The 21,634-nt window shown below is 40.1% G+C and overlaps 1 protein-coding gene and 1 non-coding gene across 7 annotated transcripts in view; one reads left to right on the forward strand and one right to left on the reverse strand.

Moving 5' to 3' along the window:
- LOC128885005 (ankyrin repeat domain-containing protein 6) overlaps window positions 1–21,634 on the reverse strand; it is a 157,752-nt gene that overhangs the window by 46,621 nt on the left and 89,497 nt on the right. For all 6 annotated transcript variants that reach the window (XM_054138741.1, XM_054138739.1, XM_054138738.1 and 3 more), the window contains one exon: window positions 15,486–15,587. In XM_054138741.1, coding sequence (XP_053994716.1) covers window positions 15,486–15,587 — 102 coding nt within the window. The remainder of the gene's footprint in view (window positions 1–15,485; window positions 15,588–21,634) is intronic.
- On the forward strand, window positions 1,532–1,648 carry Trnal-caa (transfer RNA leucine (anticodon CAA)). The gene is made up of 2 exons: window positions 1,532–1,569; window positions 1,604–1,648. It is a non-coding gene; the product is annotated as a tRNA-Leu (tRNA).

The following is a 21,634-nucleotide window of genomic DNA, read 5'->3' on the forward strand; positions in this document are numbered from 1 at the left end:
ATCTTTTATTTTTAACACAGAAACAATGATTATATTTATTATTTCGCGTTTGATTCTACATTTTCAGGTAAGGTACAAATCACTCGTACTCTTTTAAATCGAGGACTCTTAAGATTCAAGATTAGGCCATTTGCTTGTGATGCGACGGTGTAATGGTACTCGTATGACTGAAAATTACTTTGAAAATATTTTCACCTGCCGTAAAATAGTCGTATCTGCAAACTACATCTGCGCCGTAGACGCGATAGTAAATCGCAAATGAATTAGGCGTAGAAAGTTTCACGAGGACAAGTATAGAAGGTGCTACCACGCTCGAATACTGGGTTATCCGGTTTCCAAGACCTCAAATACGCTCGGCAATCGTCGACCATGACATTGGAGGATACCCCATGGTCGGGTCCACGGTAATAAATCGTTTATAGTGCCCGTGGCCCCCGTTACTTTTTCTTCCCTCTTCTCTTTTTAGTTAGATCGATGGAAGGGTCGAAAGTTTGGAGTCCAGGGACAAGATAAGAATGAATTAGGACGAACGGCATCGTTAGCGATGGGTCGAAACTGATAGTCAAGGAGTTTGGAATACTGATTTGCTTTTGTGTTAACGATATGCACGGTTTAGATAAATTATGCCTCTAGCTTGACGGAAGTGTCTCAGTTTATTCGTTTTATTTTTAATTATTTATTTGGGACTTTTATTGTATAATCGTCCACGGATTAATATTCCAGCTTTACTTACTGACATTAATCGAAATTAAATAAAGAACATGGTTTATATTCTTAAAACTACATACGACGACTATACCTTTTAATTACTCCAAATAAGTTTGAATAGGATGATTCGAGAGTAAAAAGAATTTCAAAAATGTAAAAAAAAGAAAAATTCAAAGAAACAACTATAAACACATATGCATATGTTCTCCTGATACAAGAGCGTGACCGTGACCGTCACATAGTGACCGTCATCATTATACCGTGACGGTAATAATCACACCTTGACTTCGATTACGAGATCGTAACCGTGACTATCGTACCGTGACCGTGACCATCAGCCAACGATTATCATAGTTATCCTTTATCTTTGCCCATCAGATCGTGACTGTGATTGGCAGACCGTGACTGCGATCATAAGACTTTGACCTTGACCGTCACATTATGACCGCGATTATCAGACACTGACCTTGCTCATCAGACCGTGACCGTGACTATCATACGGTGACCGTGATTATCAGACCTTGACCTTGCCCGGTATAATTTTTATTTCGTCTTCGTAACATCATCATAACATAATCTAATGAAATACAAATGATAAGTTACATCAAAATTAAAATAATGTTTCATGTGTACATATAGAATGTCGACAAAAAATAGCTTCACATTAAATAATATTTCAACCTGTTTCTTATTTGTGAATTATTAACATGTATCATAAAAAGGTTTACGTTCAACGAGTAAGTTATTCCTATCAATCCGAAACGTCTATGCTATATATAATACATTGGTTTATAAGTCGTTAAGCAAGCACAGTAAACACAATGTCAGGATGGCCGAGCGGTCTAAGGCGCCAGACTCAAGGTATACCTTGCCCGTTCAGCGGGTTTCTGGGGGCTTCTGGTCCTCTCTGAGGGCGTGGGTTCGAATCCCACTTCTGACAAATTCTTTTGCAATTCGTTCACCTATCCGTCGACACTATTTGTCGCGTAAGTAATTATCGCGTCATCTCGTAATATCAATTATTCTCCGCCAGGCCATCCATAACAGAGTTGCGTCGTGCCGTCGCGGGTTCGAATCCCCGCGGTCGAATAATTTTTTTTTTTTCTTAATATACTTCGACATAATCAATTTTACCATTAATCGCATCGGATATTATGATTTTTCCAAGTACGATCATTAAGTATGATTTTAAAAGTACAACAAAATGTATTTGTTAGTTAATCGAATGAAATAGTATAATCATTAGGTATATTAAGAAAATTGTTAAACATATATATTGAACCGAAATTTAAAAAAAATATAGTATGCTTATTTAGATTAGATTACTGAGGGTTCGTTTAAATTTAGATTTCTAGCTGAACAAATCCAATCTCAAAGAATATCTGACTCAACGTTATTTTCCAACATTCTAACAAATGTTACAAGATGCTTCTTAAATTTAATATATTCGCACGATTAAATTTGAATTTTCTACATTGCATACGTTTCGTGCTAAAAATGTCCTAACAGTGATTTGTTCTTTTCGAGGGAAGGTGACGGAATTCAGGATAGTTATACTCTTTAATGGATAATGCTGGCTCGTTGCACGATTCACGACCACTCTTACGAAATCCTCTATGTTTCCTGCAGAACTATATAAGATTACACACGAGCAACGACTATGCCTAGCCCTCTGCAGCGTGGTCTATTTCTGGAGTTGCTATTTTTTCCTCTTTCCCACACGGTTGCTAGTTACGAGCACTATGACACAATAGACGCGAGCTGCACAATGAATCGTGGTTCGTTCGGAATCACTGTGTGGTGTAATAATGCCCTTAAACGGTGCCGAGTGGCATTTCGAATAGGCAAAACGAATTGGCATATGGGTCGCATTATCTTCCTGCCGTCGACTAACGAAATTTACAGTTCTGGAAATGGACTTACTTCGCAATGCGCTATTCGATGTGTTGAAAACACGATTTGCAGTTAAATAGGAGCGCAAAGTGCACGCCTTCACGCTGGGGAATAAGTTTAACTTCGTCCTAGTCTCTGAAAATTTCCACGTAGCATTAATATAATTGTTAACATCGATTTAGACGATTTTCTTTTTAGTTTACTCTTAGTTTTAGTTATCTTCGTAGTTAATTTAAAATTAATTACCGACGATATTGAAAGAAAATTTATTTAAAAAATACCTCCAGCTAATTTTCTAAACTAAGCTTCTGATATTCTATACTTAATTCTTGGAAGCTCGAGTATCTCATTAAAGTATTTTCTTCGACCTCATAACGGTAATACATTTTAATCTACCACCCACTGTGTTATAATTACATCAACAAATCTAATATATTCAGAACGAGAGACGACCAATAAGATCCCATCAACTTTGCTCCACTCAAACTCACTAATCAATTATATTTATGTCAAAGCCAGACATTCGAAAATCGAGAACGTCCATCTATCATCGCAAGGAGAAATAGACGAAATCTGTCGTTTAATCGATAGATCTATCGGCGGCGTAGCTCGAAGGCTCTTCGTCAACCTATATTTAAACCAGATTAGAATAAAGTTTTTGTTTCGCTCCTTTTCTATGAATATTTTAGGAGTAAGCAAGATCGTGCATTAAAATCTTCGCTAAATCAAAGTTTAAGACTACCACATAATTTTACGCGTAAACAATAGATTATACGAAAAAATGTATCAAATCTTTTTTGTAAGAAATGAACTCGTCTTTACTTTTCATACTAACCATCTTTTCCACGAACCCAATAGTTTACGAGATATCTAAGAGAAACCCACGCATCAGTCAAAACCTATAAAAAGTAATCCGAAGTACCATCACTCAGGACTTTCTATAGATTAAATAACTAGATTTCTTTCTCCAGTAAGTACTCGAAATAAACATCCAAGAATTAATTAATTAACCCGTCTCATCTGTTCCACCTGCCAATGCCAACAGGATATCAACACTGTAAATTCTGGGTAGGACCGATAAATTAACTTTCGAACAAGTTTGCACGCTATCCTTCACGATTTCATCGAAGTCTACCGAAACATCAGTACCACGGTTTTTCTATAAGGTTCTCTGTATCCTAGTCTAGACTATAGAAGCGAAACGTCATTCGCCCCATGACTTATGGCTCTGGGGAACTTTGTTCGCAGCGAGCTAACGAGCAAACGCGGGCCCCTGATTGATGCTGAATCGACGTTTACTGAAAAGAGCAACGATAGAGTCGACCATGGTTGTCCAGCTTTCGCGTAACGCGGTGCCATTCACCCTTTCCTTTCTAATGTCTCGGCCACGGTAATTAGACGGACAACGTATCATTATGAGAAGAATTACAGCCGAGGCGGGACCAGCAGTTTTTCCTTTTCGGCGACACCTCGTTATTAGTCGAGGCTACTTGGACCGTCGCTGATACAATTAACGTCGTTGCCACAAGCGGAGGACCCCGGGATGGTTTTACTATACGAACTAATTACTGGTACACGCGGCTCTGTGTACACGAAGGTATAATTCGCCGGGTGACTTTTTTCCCCTCGTGCATACAACACGGAAGAGGACGAGGGCTCGGTGTATAAAGCGGGTGCCATTTCGAGTATAATCTAGCCTGTAGCCTGGGTACGCCTAGTTTTCTTATGGGACTGCAATATCAGTATATCGTGGATTATTTGCGCGGTTCGTTAGACCACCTGCTGGGAGCGTTTTGTTGTTTATAAGTAAGGGTCGAGGATTGAATTTATGGAAGGACATCATAGATGGAAAGGTAATAAGGAAAACGAAATATTCTTAAGGTGCTTCGAGCTACTTGAGGGTTGATAAACGAAGTAATGAATTGTATCGAAAAATTATAATAGAATATTATATGAATAGCTCTATTTTATTCTATTACAACGTAATACATTATAAATAATAATATAATACAATAGAATGGAATAGAAGATATAATATTTGAACTGTGCCTTAATCCAAGTGTTTAAAGCCCATTTAAAATCTAGATTCGAATGTTGTCTCTCATATAGGAACATGCATAAAAATAAACTTTTACGAACGACTGTAGCTCCACTAATGAATATGAAACGATTCGCAAATGTTTTTAAGAGTATTATGGAGGATTGGAAAAATAGACTAGCTGAACTGGATTCTGGACAACCAGTTCTCACGATGTACCGCTGCTCTAGTGATAAATTAGTATGGTAAAAGCTATTTGAAATATGTATGATATCGCGACGTCCTCTCCAGACGTAGCATATTTTCGCAACAGGAATAGATGTTAAGAATCTTAAAAGAACCAGCTCGTCTATTCCTGCATGGATTAAGTTGAATCTGCGTTCAGTCGCAAACTGATACGATCTATGTATCTTTAAACAATCTACACTCCACACTAGGGTTTGTAATATTAATATAAATTGATGATCAGCTATCAAATGAAGTTGAAAATAAATTTAGTTGGCGAATAGCGTCGACTTGTTGTCAATAAAAACATGTTACTTCAACAATAATTACGAAGATACTTGAAATGAGTAGTCCACCTTCCTGAGAAACACGGAACCTAATGCGGAATTCGTAAAAAGCAAGTCCACTTCATAAATCTCTAGCTTCTATGGTTTAAAATACTCATATACATTTAACTCGCAAGTAACAAGTCATAATCCAGGATAAGATCAGGATTCGAAACACGCCAAACTGGTTCACTCGTATTTTGAATAATAACACTCTCCCACCATTCAAGATGTCAGGGACTTGAGCCTATCGATGAATCACATAATTATCGAAGCATATTGATTTACTGTCATTAACAGTATACCTAAAAAATGTAATCACATTTGTTTAACTAATGCTCTTCATAAAATCTAATCCACTGGTGAGATACTTTTGCAATACCCGTGGAAAGTGATATTTTAATAACCCAATATGTAAAGTTAATACGTAATATGTATAACGCTAAGTTGCATACGACGTATGTATTATGCAGAATATTCAAGTATCTAATCTTTTCATATAACATCTCTAAAATACTCCAAATTTATTCGTCGGATACCTACGAAACATTCGAGTACGAAATTATGAGAATAGTTCCAACCCTAATACCAATAACGATAGAATCTCTGTACGTGCGTTACGAACATGTTTCAGTGACTCGCGTCGCTCAGTGAAATATTATCTCCGTCTGTTTGCTCCTCAAATAGCCGTGAAATGCGCTGATTATCGCGTGCATTTTTTTATTTTCCAAAAAGAAACAACATACCTCCGCAAGAAAATAAATCGATCGTATTACTTCAATGCACACGTTTACGTTTTAAATTATAGCGGAGCGTGGCATGAGCGTGAAATTATCGACGATCCAAATAAACACGTATCCAACCTCGAAACGAGCCGCGAACACTATCGGTAGCCCTGATCCGGGTGAAAGTGAGCGTAACACGTCGCCGTCTATTACACTTTTTGCGCACGCTCGTGATTTGTTGAACTTTCACGTCTTCGTACAGCGTAAATGTATTCAAGTGCAACACGTTCGACGACTGCGTGGAAAACTTTACGAGGTTCTTCGGTGTCGCGTGGCGAGCATGGCTAGGAATGTAGTCTCGTGCAAACACTCGACCGCCGACACGAAAAATGCGAGATGCAAGTAAAGTCAACGACGTCCGCGACAGTGTTTTCTCTTTCGATTTTTTTCCTAACTTACAGCTTCGTCCGTGGCCGCTCCAATTGTGGTCGGGGAGAAATCGGTTTGGTTTTTTGGTAATGGAACGAGATCAGAGTTCGTTTTTGCTGCGCCGAGGCTCGTTTGAGGATGTTTGGCATATTTTGTAATTGTAAGAGGGGATTAAAACGACTTCTTTCGATCGTTTTATTTTACAAATCAAATATAAATAAATTTAATATTTAAATTAATGAAAATATTTAAAGGAATCCAATGTATAATTAAAATTAAAAAATCTAAATAATTGCCTCTTTTTAAATTTAAATAAAAATTCATTTTCCCATGTTGAATGCCTCAAAAACTAATCTTATTAATTAAAACAATTTCTTGAACTAAATTTAAAGAAAAATAATAAATTAGACTTACAAATAATTATTAATCGAGTATTACTTTCGTTATAACAAATGATAACTAAATAAAATAAACCAGAAGAACATAAGTAAGCTCCGATTATTCCGAATTTCTACATTTCCTAATTGAAAAATTCCGTATAGATTAAACAAAAAGAAGTAAAAGATCGTCGCTCTAGACCAGAATACCCCCTTAAAGATCGCGTCACCGACTAGAAAGCGGGTTTGGATGCACTCGCGTTCCCATACATCCATTTCCCCAGCGCGTGAATCTGGTTGCGAATACCGATTAAAGGCAACGAAACGTTACACCGAACATCGTGCCGCGGACTTGCACTTTCGCTACGCCAAACGATTAAGTGCACGCTAGATACAACAATTTCTCTGAACCCTATTTACAGAAGCAATTTATGGGGGTAGCGGCGAGGTAACCGCCGATCAATAAAGAATTCACGGGGCCCGATGCTCGGCGTGTTCGTGCGCTGCGAGCTGCGATTTATAAGGTATCGAGCCCGTTTCGTTTCGCATTAGTTAACGATTACACATCGTTTAGATCGTGTTTCTTATCGTTCCTCGGCCTCGTGTTCTTTCGCCGATACGAAGGCCACTGCCATGCCGTTTCCGTCTTTCGTTTACCTTTCAGAAAAAGGTCGCGGTGTTCGAACAACGCCCCATTCGTTATGAGAGTTTCCTGCTTAAAAGGTACAAGCTTTTTGGGAAAAGAATTATTAGACAGCGAGATTAAGGTATTAGGATAAAGATCCGAAATTTAGTTTTGGAAGTATAGATACAGAATTTTACCAGGGGTCAAAAGTTGTGCATTATAATAAATGGGATGTTCTAGAAGAGGGAGTTGCACAATGCCAAGTTCTTCTTGAATTATTATATTGTGTATAACTTATTGTGTTACATACGTCCATGGAACAAATAATAATAATAATTTATCTGTATTTTCATATATAGAAAAAAAATTAATAACGACCCACGAACAGACTTTCAGATCTTCTCTAATAAAATTCAGTACGTCAATTTCTGTTCGACCAAGTCGGCAGACCGAATATTCAAAATGGCTGACACCTGCCAATGCTCATAAGCTCGGATTACCGAAGTCATCTCGCTCCGTAAATTTACATTTACATATATCCAAGCGCACTCGCCACTAGCTCGAGAGATTCGATGGCGGAAGCAGCTTACGACAGGATCGCTAAATTCATTCGAACTCGGTATGCAAAACGTTCCCGAGTAGAGAGATACCTGACGGTTCTTGTTCGCGAGAGGCGCGTGTTCGTGCAACCAAGGGTTCTTGCAGCTCAATGATCATGCGCTGTTACGACCGGGCATCGTAAGTGAATTTAGAGCACTTGCTTGCCTCCGTCGTGCCCGGTAACTTTTACGATCTAGTAATTTCAGGCTTTACTCGCGGATCGACGATTCCCCAGTTACTGTGACTACGTGTCGTGACGGACGATCGCGTGTATTCGGACACGGTTCACTTTACATGCGTACATCACGTGTCTTCCGCACTCGCGTGAGCACTTGGTATTTGATTCGAATGAATTTCAGACAGTTCTACTTGATCCTTTCCGTTCTTGATAGTCTTGGCTGGAATAGCTAGACAGAACCATCTTCTTGGAGTATCGTTCTTAAATTCTTCGGTGTTCTGTTAGATCTATTGTAACATTATTTTTTGATTTTGTATACGTTACTGTGTTTGGAATATACATGGGAAATTCAAGATCGATGTTACGTTGGATAGCTCGATTAATGGTTTTTCTTTTAAAAAATGAATTTTAATTATTAGAGTAAGTCACGTAGTTGGTATTTGATTTCAATGCGTTTCAGACAATGGTACTTGACCCTTTTCGTTTCATGGGGAGTCCCTTTAACAGTCTGGCTGAAATAACCAGACGAAGCACATTTGTTTAGAGTATTGATACCATAAATGTTCGTATTTTAGAGAGACTAAATTCTTAATTCCCCTGTTTGGTACATCTATTATAATAATCATCTATAATTTTGTCAGAATTTGATCACAACTCTCTCCTGTAAGACGTACTTGTTAACTACTCTCCATCAAAAAATTCTGAAATATTACCCAATTGTGGCTCTAAGCTATTACAGAAAGGTGTCGCCTTCGTTCCTAAACGTTCTCTGATATTCGACCACCGCGGAAGACGTTAAAGCGAACGAACAGTAATTTATTCAGATAAGTGTCAATCCCATAGATCACTCCCGTACACTTTCGCGACGCTTTTCCACGGCCAGGCTTGGAAAAAGTTTGACACAAACGATACGCTTAATTAGACATCGCCGCGTAAGTCCTGCGAACCGGCGTCGTTATAAGTGGTATCAGGAGAGTACTCTTAACCGAAAGCGCGCAAAAACCGAAGTGGATCACGCGTTCTATCCTATAAAGAAAATCTCTATCGCGAACATGGAAACCCGACTTCAGCTGGGACGAATCGATCGACTTTCGCGGTCAAGCTTGACGACCATAAGGCGTTGTAAATGTGACAAATGAGACGAAGAGAACGGTGCTACGGGTCCGCAGGAAATCGTCCTGCGGCGTTCACGCGTTCCGAGGTCCTTTGTAATTGTAAACTCGTGTCTGTTGGCCGTGCACAACTTTTTCCACGCGGTGGGCCAATTGGAATTTAATGGAGAAAACAACGGGTTGTAGCCTTTTTTGCTCTATTTGCTATCGGATGATAGCCTGGTGGACTTATTTGGGCATGCGAGCGACGGTATCTTACGGTGAGTCATATTAGGTGTAGAAATTAATTCTGAGGCTTTCTAAAGCGAACTTACCATTTATTTATAAAGGAAAACCGTAGAACTTGTAATCTTCCCTCTTTGTCACGTATTGAATATTCGCCAGATTAAGACTCGAGATGTATTTAGATCCATTGTAATGCAGGTTAGTTCAAGAAGTTAGACGCTTGATACTACATTTTGTCTCTTTCATTAAAATAATAAATTAAATTTACAAAGTTAGTCGCATAAAAGAATCTAATAAACGTTTGTTTTTACCAGTCGACTATTTCATTCTATATTTTTCATTTTAAATACATGTCATTCCCAAATCTGAATTATTATTTCATTATTCGTATTAAAAATACTTTACAGTCCGATCGAGAGGTCCATTATCGAGAGTGCAAAAAAATTGCAATGTCTTACGTAACCGTAAATATTGAGTAACGAAACTGACGTGAGACGTGCGCACTTGAAATTCTTTTTTGACTCGAGTTGGCGCTCCTTGAACTCGGTTTCCCTCGATGACGATCTGGAGAGCTCTCGAGGCTCGATGCACGGTTTTGCAAGAATCTCCGATGCATCTTTGATACCTGTTTGCCGAGGATATTTACGTAGACACGAGGTGGTCCTCCTGGCTCGCCATTTCGCACAAACGGATATTTCACGTGCCTTTAGCGTGTTTAAATTACCACTTTGGCGTCTGATATCCTATTGATCGACTTTTTTGCCATGGCAACTTTGTTATCTATTACTGTGATAGCATTGTATGGTTCCATCATTATATGAATTATATCTCAACGAAAGCTTGTTTTACACGCTTTAAACTAAAATTATATTTGAATCTCAGTGTTTGACATTTCTATACACATTTTGATGCAAGATAATTTAAAAATTCTCTTGTTTGACGTTCTCACAATCAGCCCGTTTCATTTTGTCCAATTACACGTCCGAAAAGTAACGATCGACGACCACGTTTTGAGTCGTGGAATGCGGTCTCCAAGCGGACGAAGTGGCTAGCAAGAAAATAGCGTCCCGGTGCGTCCAGCAAACTTATGCGAAGCTGAAGAAATGGCCACGAGGTCGTGACAAAAGACTGCTGTCAGTATGGCAAGCAGTCCCGTAAATTCTTCCCTGCAACACGAAGAAATTATCGCTCTTCTAAATAGCAATTACCAATTTTTTCCCCTTACCCGTTGCATTAAACGACCAGAGGCCTTAATGACCGAGATACACTGATTAGTGTAAGTACTTTCTCTTGTACGCTAGAAAGCGATTTACCATTTTTGAAAAGGCGATCAATTTTGCAAAGGAAAAATGTTTACGTTAACATTTTTGTCTGATAATTCATATAATTAATATGCTATATTATTTCAACGTAACAAGGCCGTCGATTCGATTCTTTTCTCATTCGAATCATTAATCAACATTTTATCGTCCAAAGGTATCTTCCACAAAAATGACCGACCGTCGAGATCGAAGCCTGCCATTATCGTCGCATACATAAATAGCATTTAAGACGTGACTCTCGTTTTCTTCGTGTCGAGTAACCCTGAGAACGAAGCGATTTAAAGTATCCGAATGAAGCAATTATCAGCGCGCAGATTCGCTCCGAGGCAGATCGTAATGCCCGTTAAGAAAACACGAAAGCGCGTACGTCGATGCAACGACGAAACAGGAAAAAAAGAAACGGGGATAACAAAAATCAAATGATGCGCGCATTACCCAAAAAAGTCTTGTAAATCCCTCGAAAGAGACTGTCGAACGGCGTCGAGTATTTCAACGACGCGTATCTGGCATTCAAATCTCCGTCGCGCGCCTTTTCCTCTTATCAGGAACGAAAAATCGTCTTTGGATTCACGCAGGCCACGGAGCGTGCAAAAGGACGTAATCGAAATTTTCAAGAAGTTTTAGTGACGCGTTATCGTTCTGTGGAAGCCCGAAGCTTTTGCTACGGTGGAATTTTTGGAGTTTAACTATTTTAGTCACAGAGTTTAAGAGAAAAATAAAACCAAAGGTGCACGCGATAATATATACACGAACTCGGAAACTAAACGTACGCGTACGTGTATCTAATATCCCTCGAGTGTTGTTATACAACGATAACTTTTTGAAATAAGCCTATTCCTTAGACAGAAGTCCTTTCTGCATGCAGAATAATGTGCCATCGAGAGTCTCGCGGGGGTCGCGGACAAAACCAGCGACATTGAGACGCCACGGTCTCCAAGAATGCATATTCTGCATCGAAAGGGAAAGAGAGAAAGAGAATGACCGCGGTTCGAGCGTCCTCCTTTCTTTTCGCCATTGGAAAACGATTCACGAGCTCGATAACCCAACCCGACGATCCGTTTTGGCCTCGTCACGAGTCTTTTAACATTTGCTGCCGTGAATTTGCTGGATGTCGCGAGATATCGAGACGTCGCTTAACTAGATAACATCGAAAACGTATGGCAACGAGGTAGAGAAAAGGGGAAGGGGGTCGAGAGGACCCCCGTTGCGAGAAATTCTGCGTTGAATCTCGTTGAATCCATGCTGTGAGCTGCCACGAAGATGTTTCTTGATTAAATGTTTCCCCCTGAGATCGGGGTAGGTGAAATATGTTTAAAAAACTGCTCGAATGATGAATATGTGTGTGCGTTATCATTATTCGACTTGAAATAGTTTGCTACAGACCACCTTATATTTGTTGGAAACGTATTTATAACACCTAAGGGTATAAGCACCTCATTTTATGACACCTAAGGGTATGTTTCACGAATTGTAATAATTTGAGTAGCAGAAGAATAATTTGAACTTGTGGAACGACCTAATAGTTTGTTTTTAAACAAAGGTCGAATTTTATACATTGAACCTGAAAAGTTTTCTGCGCGTCTAACAATAAGTCGAACATTTATAGTTTTCTTAACGCGAGTACACGTATGTGCATAAGTTGCTCGTCACCCGAAGAATTCAAAGACCCCCGAGCCGTGCCCGATCCGCAGTAAAAATAACGAATTCCCGTCTTCTTGCGCCAAGTGCTTCCTGAAATAACCGATTCGTCTTACACGCGTACCGTCGAATTCCGCGAAACTACTCGAAGGGGACAGAGGATAAATATTTTCTGTCGGTTAATGCCATACATTAAGTGGCCGTTGAAGCCGCTCCTCCCAGCGCGAGTACGTGCCTGATGCTCATTAAACGATTCGACCGATACGAGGTATCATTATCGGCGCGATAATAATCAATCGTGGATGTTTCGTTCCGTGCGCGGTGCGGATTAATCGTTTCCGAATCGATTGTAGCTACATCGGCGGCCCTCGCGCGCTAAGAGGTTGCGTCACCTTCGAGCTATTACCTTCATCTTTCACGTTTCGTTCATACCTTTGGGCACTGCTCGACGAAACTTGGGTACACAAATCGATGCTGATGGATTATCCTTTCGGTTTCCCTTTCGTTTACTTCTGACTTTCCTTTCCTTTGTCCATTATTCCTTTGTCGTATTCCTTCCATATCCCCTTCATTTTCTTTTTGTTTTTATGCATGTACGAGGTTCGTTCAAATATAAATCAGTATTTTCGTTCCCAACTTATAGGCGATAGATGATATAGCGAAAACATGACAAAGTTACGGATCATACGTAACACATACAACACAACTCCCTGAGGTATTCCCAATTTTAAAAAAGTATCAACGCCCTCGTTAAGTCGTAAGGTACACAAACGCCCGTCACGATTTTCAACGAAATTTTTCGTTTCGTTTATTTCACGCGTGCATTTTATTCAGAAAATTGGAGAGCTGTCACCGACACTGGCACAGGCGAGTCCTTCTTAGGTTATCGAATTTGCTCCTTAAAGCTAAGCCGAGTAAACGCGATACAATATTTGTAATGACAGGCATTAAGTGTTTTACGACATAATGATAGTGTCGATATCGATCGGGGTATACTCTGACCTTTGAATCGCGTCGACGACAAGATAATCGCATCGACGAAAGTAACTATGTCCTGCGCGGTTCTTGTAACGTTTACTGGAACGTAGCACCCGGTGAAAGATTTTGCATTCGATTTGCATACGATATTAACGAGACTCGTATCCTGTGCGGCGATCGAACGAGCAGTTATGGCCTGTTCTTTAGATTTAGAGTGCGTAGAACGGTGGTCCGATCAATTACGGTCTACTTTCGCCACGGAACACAAGATTCTAATTTACATACGAATTTTTAGGTGTTAATATTTAAAGGACCTTCGTTCATTCTGACAGTCGATCATTTCAGAGACACGTTTAATCGGCAGGAAGCCAACGGAAATTTGAATTAGTACTATTAATTATTTATTATTTTCCAAGTTTATTATTAATTTCTTCGTCGTTGTGTGCACAACTACTACTACGATAGTGGGACACACTTGTATAGTTAGTTTTCGAATTCTTTTTTATATATATTATCCCGTGGAAGTAGTCATTCACAAGGTTTTATAAATTCCTATTAGAAAAGCAGTACCTTCGAAACGCTTACTCAACGATACTAAAAAGGAAATTGTCAAATTGTGAATGTTTACACGCTACTGTAACATATACGCCATCGACCTACCACCTTATTGACATTGCACGACGATAAATAAATTCTAACAAGACGCGGTGTGCAAAAATTTCAACCTTTCGCTAAATTTGAGTTTCTAGACAATCTAAACTCCTACTCGAATCAACTTCGATACCTATGTACAGCCAGTTTGGATTTAATCGTAAAGATACAGCGGCAATATCAATAGCATACTTGCACAGGTGCAACAAGTTTTCATTAGAAGCGAACGCGATAGCCCCCACGATTTCGCAATTTACTTTCATCGATTTCGCCATTTACTTTCGTCGATTTATAGCAACCGCCTTCCTCGGGCCGGCGTCGGCTTTATACCCTCTCGGCCATAATTGCATCTATCAAACGGTCTCTCTACGCGTTGGATTTATATCCGAGCGAGTGTCGCGTTCACGTTAACAGCCACGGACACGTAGGGGATTACGAAACCGCGTAGCGCCGGCGCAAAACGAATAAAATCCAAGCCCCTCGAGGGATCAGCATCGAGAAAGTGATAAAAGACCGCTGCCAATGCGGTCGCGCAAAAATTCACGTAAATTGTTTCTTATAAAAGAACGCGAACTTATTGCCATCGTCTTCCCTCGGTCCTGGTAGCGATTTCTCCTTTCTGCTTGTTTCTTTTATTATTTTTTTCTCTTTACTCGTTGCCGTCTTGGACCGCGTGCTGCGTGCCAGGGGCTCCTATTACGAGGATACGCGCATCGATGCGAGTATATTCTCGCGTTCCGTTCGCCTAAAGGACCGTCCAATGCGAGGACGAAAAACGCGTTTATGCGTATCTGGCGTGCGCGTTCCTGCTTTTCCGTCGCGAACCCCGCGGCTTCGACGCGATGATTCTTTATATCGTGACTTTTTCGAGAGGTATTGCAGTGCCAGGTCGAAAGTAGACAGTTATTAGTCGCGTAGTCGTCAATGGAGGGGTTTACCCCTCTGTTTAAAACAAAAATAACAAAAATAGAATGAATGCACTCGTGTGTCGTTGACAGAAGTGCATTGAACCTGTTAGTGCTTATTTCGATCGATAAAGTTGATTTGCAAAGTCACCGAGTTAGAGATCAAAGACGGCTGCGCGTTTAAGCTTTGCGCTTTACCATGCATCGAAGTCACCAAGTTAGGGAGCGCAGACGATGAACGCGAGCAACGCCTATGCGTTGCGTATTTGAACGAACAAAGTGTTCCAAGATGCTGTCGCTACTTGCCGTCGCTACGAAATTGTGGAAAGAATTCCTCGAAGTCAGAATTAAATACACGATGAAACAGGCTACCAGTTGCGAATAAACTAATTTGAGCACTATTTCTAAGAGATTCGCTGGAAGTTTCATTTCCTTTGTAGAATCAATTTTACGAGACGGTAATTGTCAATTTGTGATCGATCGTTTACAAAGAAACGATTAATGGTAATTCTAAATTGATATCCACTCACCACGTTGTCTTGACGAGCGATGTCGGCATTGTGCTTCAGTAATAATTGTACTACCTCCAACTGGCCTTCCGAAGCTGCCTTTTGCAAAGCTGTGACGCCGGTCTAGATTAACAAAGGAAATAAACTGTTGATTCTTTTAACCTTAATTAACATCACCTTCACAAATTATTTATTAATAACTCTGTAAATATGTTCCAATTAGCTTACTGAGTGACGCATTTAAACTCACAATCATTCATGCAGAAAGCAGAGTATATAGATCGGTTATTGTAAATTCAAAATGAAAATTACATCTTGTTAGGTTCTTGCTAACTGTTGCAGACATATTGATCTGATTCATACATGCACCGCAGGTAGTCTCGAGAATTCTAGCTACTTTCTAAACCATGAAAGATTTATTAGCTGCTTTCCACTACTTATAAATATTGCAAATACTAATGTATCGCATGTTATATTTGCAATACAGTTATTCGCGTAGAACGTGCCTAAATTCAAGATCCGCTGCGTTCAGCTTTTTGCTGGAGAAAAAGTTCTCCTATTCCATTCACGATAAGTTTGCATCAACGTTTTCTTATGAACAGTAACATCGCATGCTCTACTAAGATTACAAAAATAAATTTATCTCGATAAATACAATGTTCCGCTCGCAATCTTTATTTTATTTAGAGATTATTTGTCAGAAGATTTACGACAAAAATATTTCTCTTGCTTTTAGCGGAGTTTCTTCTTTTTTACAAGTTTCTAATTCAGTTTTACGATCCGAGGACACGCTACTCTCTATCGATGCCACAATTTGTCACCATCGTGATTAACTTAGAACTAAACTCCTATAACCTGACGGTGAGAGATGTAAAAACGAACAAGGCAATAAACTCGACAACGCAGGCATTCGAATTTCATTAGAAGGTGGCAAGAGACACAAGACTCCGCTTCGAGGGACTTTTCGTACGGTCACAAATTAAGCAATTGTACGACCAGAGGATCATGTTATCTCTGTCGTTACTCGATGGGTCCTGTACGGTCGTATTTTAAGGAAAGGGTTCACTAAAGATACAGACATTCCTAAGTAGCCCACGGACAAACAGTCTAGACCTGAGAAAACTATCGCGCATAAATTGCTGAAGCTGTCTCGCGCGCTGCGCTGCTCCGAGTAAGTATGTACCGTTACGGTGAAAATGAGAGAAAAAGGCGCGCGCAACCTGAGTTTCAACGTGGGTGTCAAACAGGATTCGTTTCCATCGATTCTGAACAATTGCGTGTCGATACCGAGCAACACTATCCGGGGAAAATTAAATTGGAATGCTGTTATTCGTTTCTCGATATTCGTGAATTCGTTATTCGAAAGACGAATAAAATCCACGCGATACAAGATTGATATAAGCTACAGACCATGCGCTATTGAGACTTCAAGACGGAATCGACGATTTGAGGAGCACGCAAGTGGCAAACGAGAAATAAAACGTGTTTTCTCGCATCCGTTGTTTGGAATACGCCTGCCTATCATAGGATCGAGTTCCACGATTAACTTATCGTACACCTGATGCATGATAACCGCGCAATTAAACCATAGAAAAATTCGTAGACGCGCAACACGAGAGCTTGGCTGCTGGTAGATTCGTGGTCAGATAGGGGATGAAGGCGTTATCGAATCTATCGTCGTGTCCATCGATGTATCGGCGTTATTTATTTGCGAGATTCCTGACAAATAAGTTACACGGTTGCTTCGCAATGTTTTCTTGGTTGTTCGGTGATGGGTGAATTACAGTACGCGGATACAATAATTCAATCAAAAGGGATTATGATTTCACTTTGTCGAAATAATGGGTAACCAGGAAAAGTTCGACAGTTCGAGTTTGCATTTGGTGCCGTTAGCAACAAAAAATATACCCTTCCATCGCTCCTATCCATCGAGCAGTTCGATTTTTTAACCTTTGGCCATCCTTGTCTCCTCAAATCCTGTCGCTTACACGTAAAAAAAATTGCACTGTAAAAGACGTTACAGTTTTCCTCCCCAAAAGTCCTACATATTATCTAAAAGCACTATAATCTGTGAAATCTAGATGTGAATCACCCCTTACAATAACTCCGTGTCCTTGATCGCAGATGTACCCTCATCACGCACCAAGCAGCGTCCCTAATTATTTACAAATACGTTAAAATTATTAAGTAACGATGACAAAACCTCGTTGGACCAGGACAGAAATGGCAATCGACGCGAGTTTTCTCCTCGTTAAAGAAAGAACGTCCCGCGTAGGGAGTGTTCCATCACTCAAGGGCAATTTGAATGATTCATGAGTGCTCGCGTCACGGCGTCTGTGTGCGCGAAGAAAAAAATAAGTTTTCCATTTACAGCGATAGACTCGCGATTTTCATGTAGAAGCTTGTCAATGATTCTTCGCTGTCTGTTGCGAACCTGCAGGGAGCGAAGTTTCGCTCGAAGGGATAGCTTCATGATTTATGGAAGATGCGTCGGGAGTACCTACCGCGTCGGAATTATTGGCAGGATCCTGATATGTCTTCGTCGTTGGTTGTCGTCCTGATTGTAAGACGGTAGTATCTTGGCACGTGAAATAGTCTCACTGGTCATTTGTCTACGCGCGAGATCGCGTTGATAAACCAACCAGCCGCCAAACTTTTAACACACTAGCCCGTTGCGACGAACCAGCCTGTTACTCAAAATTTGTTTGTAAAAATGGTTTAGCATTAGGGGGTGATCTATCGTTTCGTTTTAGAGTTTCATCTTTAGAGCCTATAACGATTGCAATTCAATTTACTAAAATTAATATAAAATCAATAATACGATATTATTTTCAAGACACATCTTGTTGTACATTATATAGTAAATTATTTATACAGCTTCAATGTATCGAAATTAATCTATATCAGAATTTACGTTTCGTCTCTTCCTTTCAAAATCGTTTCCAGAATCCCCTATTGTTACATTTGAACCGAATGGAACATATAAAAATTATTTATTAAAATTACCGGACAACAGAACCGTAATTATCCCTCCGGCTACGTTCCATAGGAAAACGTTTCTTCCCGAGCGAGCTGCCGAGGTTCTGGACGCTAGAATAAGTATTAAATTAAGATACTCCACGGTGCATTAGCTCCTCCTCGATTCAGCAATAAACAACGCGATAGCGGCACGTTATCTAATGACGACGTTACCGCGAAAGGATCAGACTTATTATCCGTGACGACTAGCGAGTCCATTTTTACAACGTTCATCAACATTTACGGTGGTCGTCGCTCATTCCCAACGTCCCCGCTGAACGCCGTGGAAGCTGTGCAGGCAATAACTGGCCCCTGGTGCTAATAAAATGCACACCAAGCGTAAAGTCGCCCTTTGTTCCTGACTGTCATTACGGAAATGGATGCCTCAGAGCCGAATAAGTATTAATTAACTCGTGGTTAGCTTGCGGTCTCCGTCCCGGCCTCGGCCAGGAGAATATGTAACTGGAAGGGTTCTGGCAGCTCCTAGAATCTCGGAGGCAACCTAAAGCCTGATTTGCACTGTTTCGAACAAAACACGTTCAAAATAATAACATAGTTTCTTGGAATAATTGAAATTTACTCTGGAAGTTGCTTTCCTCCTTGAAAATACTATATAAACGTGGTATATGGGCTAAGCTATTTCTTTTTAATAAATTACATTTCCTTCGACGTAAATCAAACCCCGAATGCCCGAGACACAGCAAATTAAATAACAAAATGTTAATATTTTCATGATGGTGTAATTTGCACGACCACTATTGTATATATCTTTCTATGTACTTTAACGTTTCTAAATCTTAGCGATACTTATTGCTAATTGAAAGAAATAAGATAGAAAGATACATATTTATATAAATCGTGCAATTGAAATAAATAAAATAGATACATAGACATCACATCGAATATACATACAGAGACCTCGATATAGACGTCACTAACTCAAAATTAGACGCTATGGTCCAAGACCAATAATCCATGGTTTCGGAACATGGCAAGCACCCAAACCATAGTCGCGACCGTCGCTAAAGCGTTCATATCGCCCATCCTCGCAACAAGTGGTCTCCAGAGCGTCGCGAGACTCGGTACGCAATATCGAGCGTTCCACTCGGCCTGTCCAGGACGAGATTTATCACGAAGGGGGTTAATCGCGGTCGATATTAGGCCGTAGCGTACAAAGCTTGAATAAATCACGAAGAACGGATGCGTCGCGTCGAGCGAGGAAACACTTGTTCGTTCGAAACGACCGCGAACGGAGACAATGGCCCGCTTTCACCGTGGCAATCGGTCCGAGGTATCGCGTTGCCGTCGCCATGGTAGCCTTTCTGGTCGCGTTATGCCACCAGTCGTTAGTTAACGCCATAAATGGGAACGGGCAGCGGCTATGCGAAAGTTCATGATGCACGTTGTTACGTCAATTACGCGCTTTAGCCCGCTGCGGGCTTCCATCACGTAAACGTTGAAACGCGCGACCGCTCGCGGACGTTTCGACGTTCTTTACACGGTACGGGGACTTGGCGAGGAATCTAAATTAACCGGGGCCACCATTGCTCTTTGTTCGATCCGTGATCCGCTCGACACGCTATGTATTAGGTGTTCCGGTTACTTTCCAGCCGCACAGTATGAATGGCTACGACCATAAATCTATTGTGTTGGAAATATCAGGTGGAGAAATTAATCCTACGTCTCCGTATTCAATTATTTATAACTGGACCAATGAAACGTCAGAGCGAGGACCGGCACTCTTGTTCGACCAACAAACCGCACCGTGTAACCAATTAAAATAATCAAACAAAACGAGAAGCATAGAACGAATAATTAAATTTAGATTCATCCTGTCAACCTCCCTACGTGAACGCCCCAATGTCAACTTTATCAAGGAAAGGCAACGAAAAATTCGACTGGAGTTCTCACGGTGAAACAAAAATTTTCCACCTGCCGCCAAAGTGTGAAAACGAAAGCTTCGTTAGTGTGCGCGTAGAGAAACTACTAGGTGGGACATTTCTATGAAATAAATACGTTGCACGGATGCGTGCAGGACGTTCACAGAAATACGTTCTCCCACGCACGATCGACGAGTATCCGGAGGAGTGTTTAATGTATTCACCCCTCTTTCCAGAAGAGTCAGCCGAGGCATGCTAATTGCCTTTTGGACAATAGTGGGATACCGCGTTGGCATGCGATTCTCTGAGCACGTTCTACCTTACATCGGGAATAATTTCGTTTGGTTTCAGCTGCGCGTGCGATTGCGAGTCCATGGCGATTTCAGAATTCTATCGTTTACAAGCAAATTCCCCAAAAGAGAAATTTCGTTGAGATTTCTCTCCAAACAGTAATCGTAAATTTATAACGCGATATCTATAAAAGTCCATTCTCGTACCATTGGTAGAGTCTCCGAATTTGAATGTTTACACTTCGATCGAATTATTTCTAGCTTTGTATTATTCGACTATCCTAATTGATCTTCGAGTATCCTAATTGATCGTTTATAATTTTACCTGATGTGAAATATGTTCTATGGATGTACCACATGAAGTCCAGAAACAATCGTTATAGCGTTAATGTATACTATTCGCTTAAATAAAATTATTTCTAGTTGTCTTTGCATACTATTAAAAGTACATTATTGTTCATTGAAATCGAATTCTTTTAATAGGTTTTGTATAGCCCTATCTGAAAAAGAATATTATCTACGAATTTATCCTAGTCGGTTTAAAAGAAATCTTTCATATAACGGATCCAGCAATTCTCGTCGTGACATTGCAAACTATTGTCGACGCAATCATCGACTTTCTATACGTAGTTAGGCTTTGTATGGAGGATTGAAGAAAAATTGCTCGTCAGTACTAAACTAGGTAAATGGTACGCTTCATGATTTTGCCATTCGACAATCGTAAAATAATGACTTCCTTCTATATATTATATTATCTATTCTTTTGTTCCAATCACTACAAACTGGCAAGTTCAACGTTCCCAACAAGAATGATTAAAAAATGCGGTAGAAAGTAATAAAATAGGTGACGTGAAAATTTATTCTTAAAATCAATTTTCGTAATATTCAACAAGCATTATAATACTTTCTCTAATTCCACGTTACTTGCATTACAAACTTTTGTAGTTTTAAACTTGGAGTCCTGGTTATTTTTGAAGAGAAC

This window comes from Hylaeus volcanicus, chromosome 2, assembly GCF_026283585.1.
Source record: "Hylaeus volcanicus isolate JK05 chromosome 2, UHH_iyHylVolc1.0_haploid, whole genome shotgun sequence".
Taxonomy (NCBI): Eukaryota; Metazoa; Arthropoda; class Insecta; order Hymenoptera; family Colletidae; genus Hylaeus; species Hylaeus volcanicus.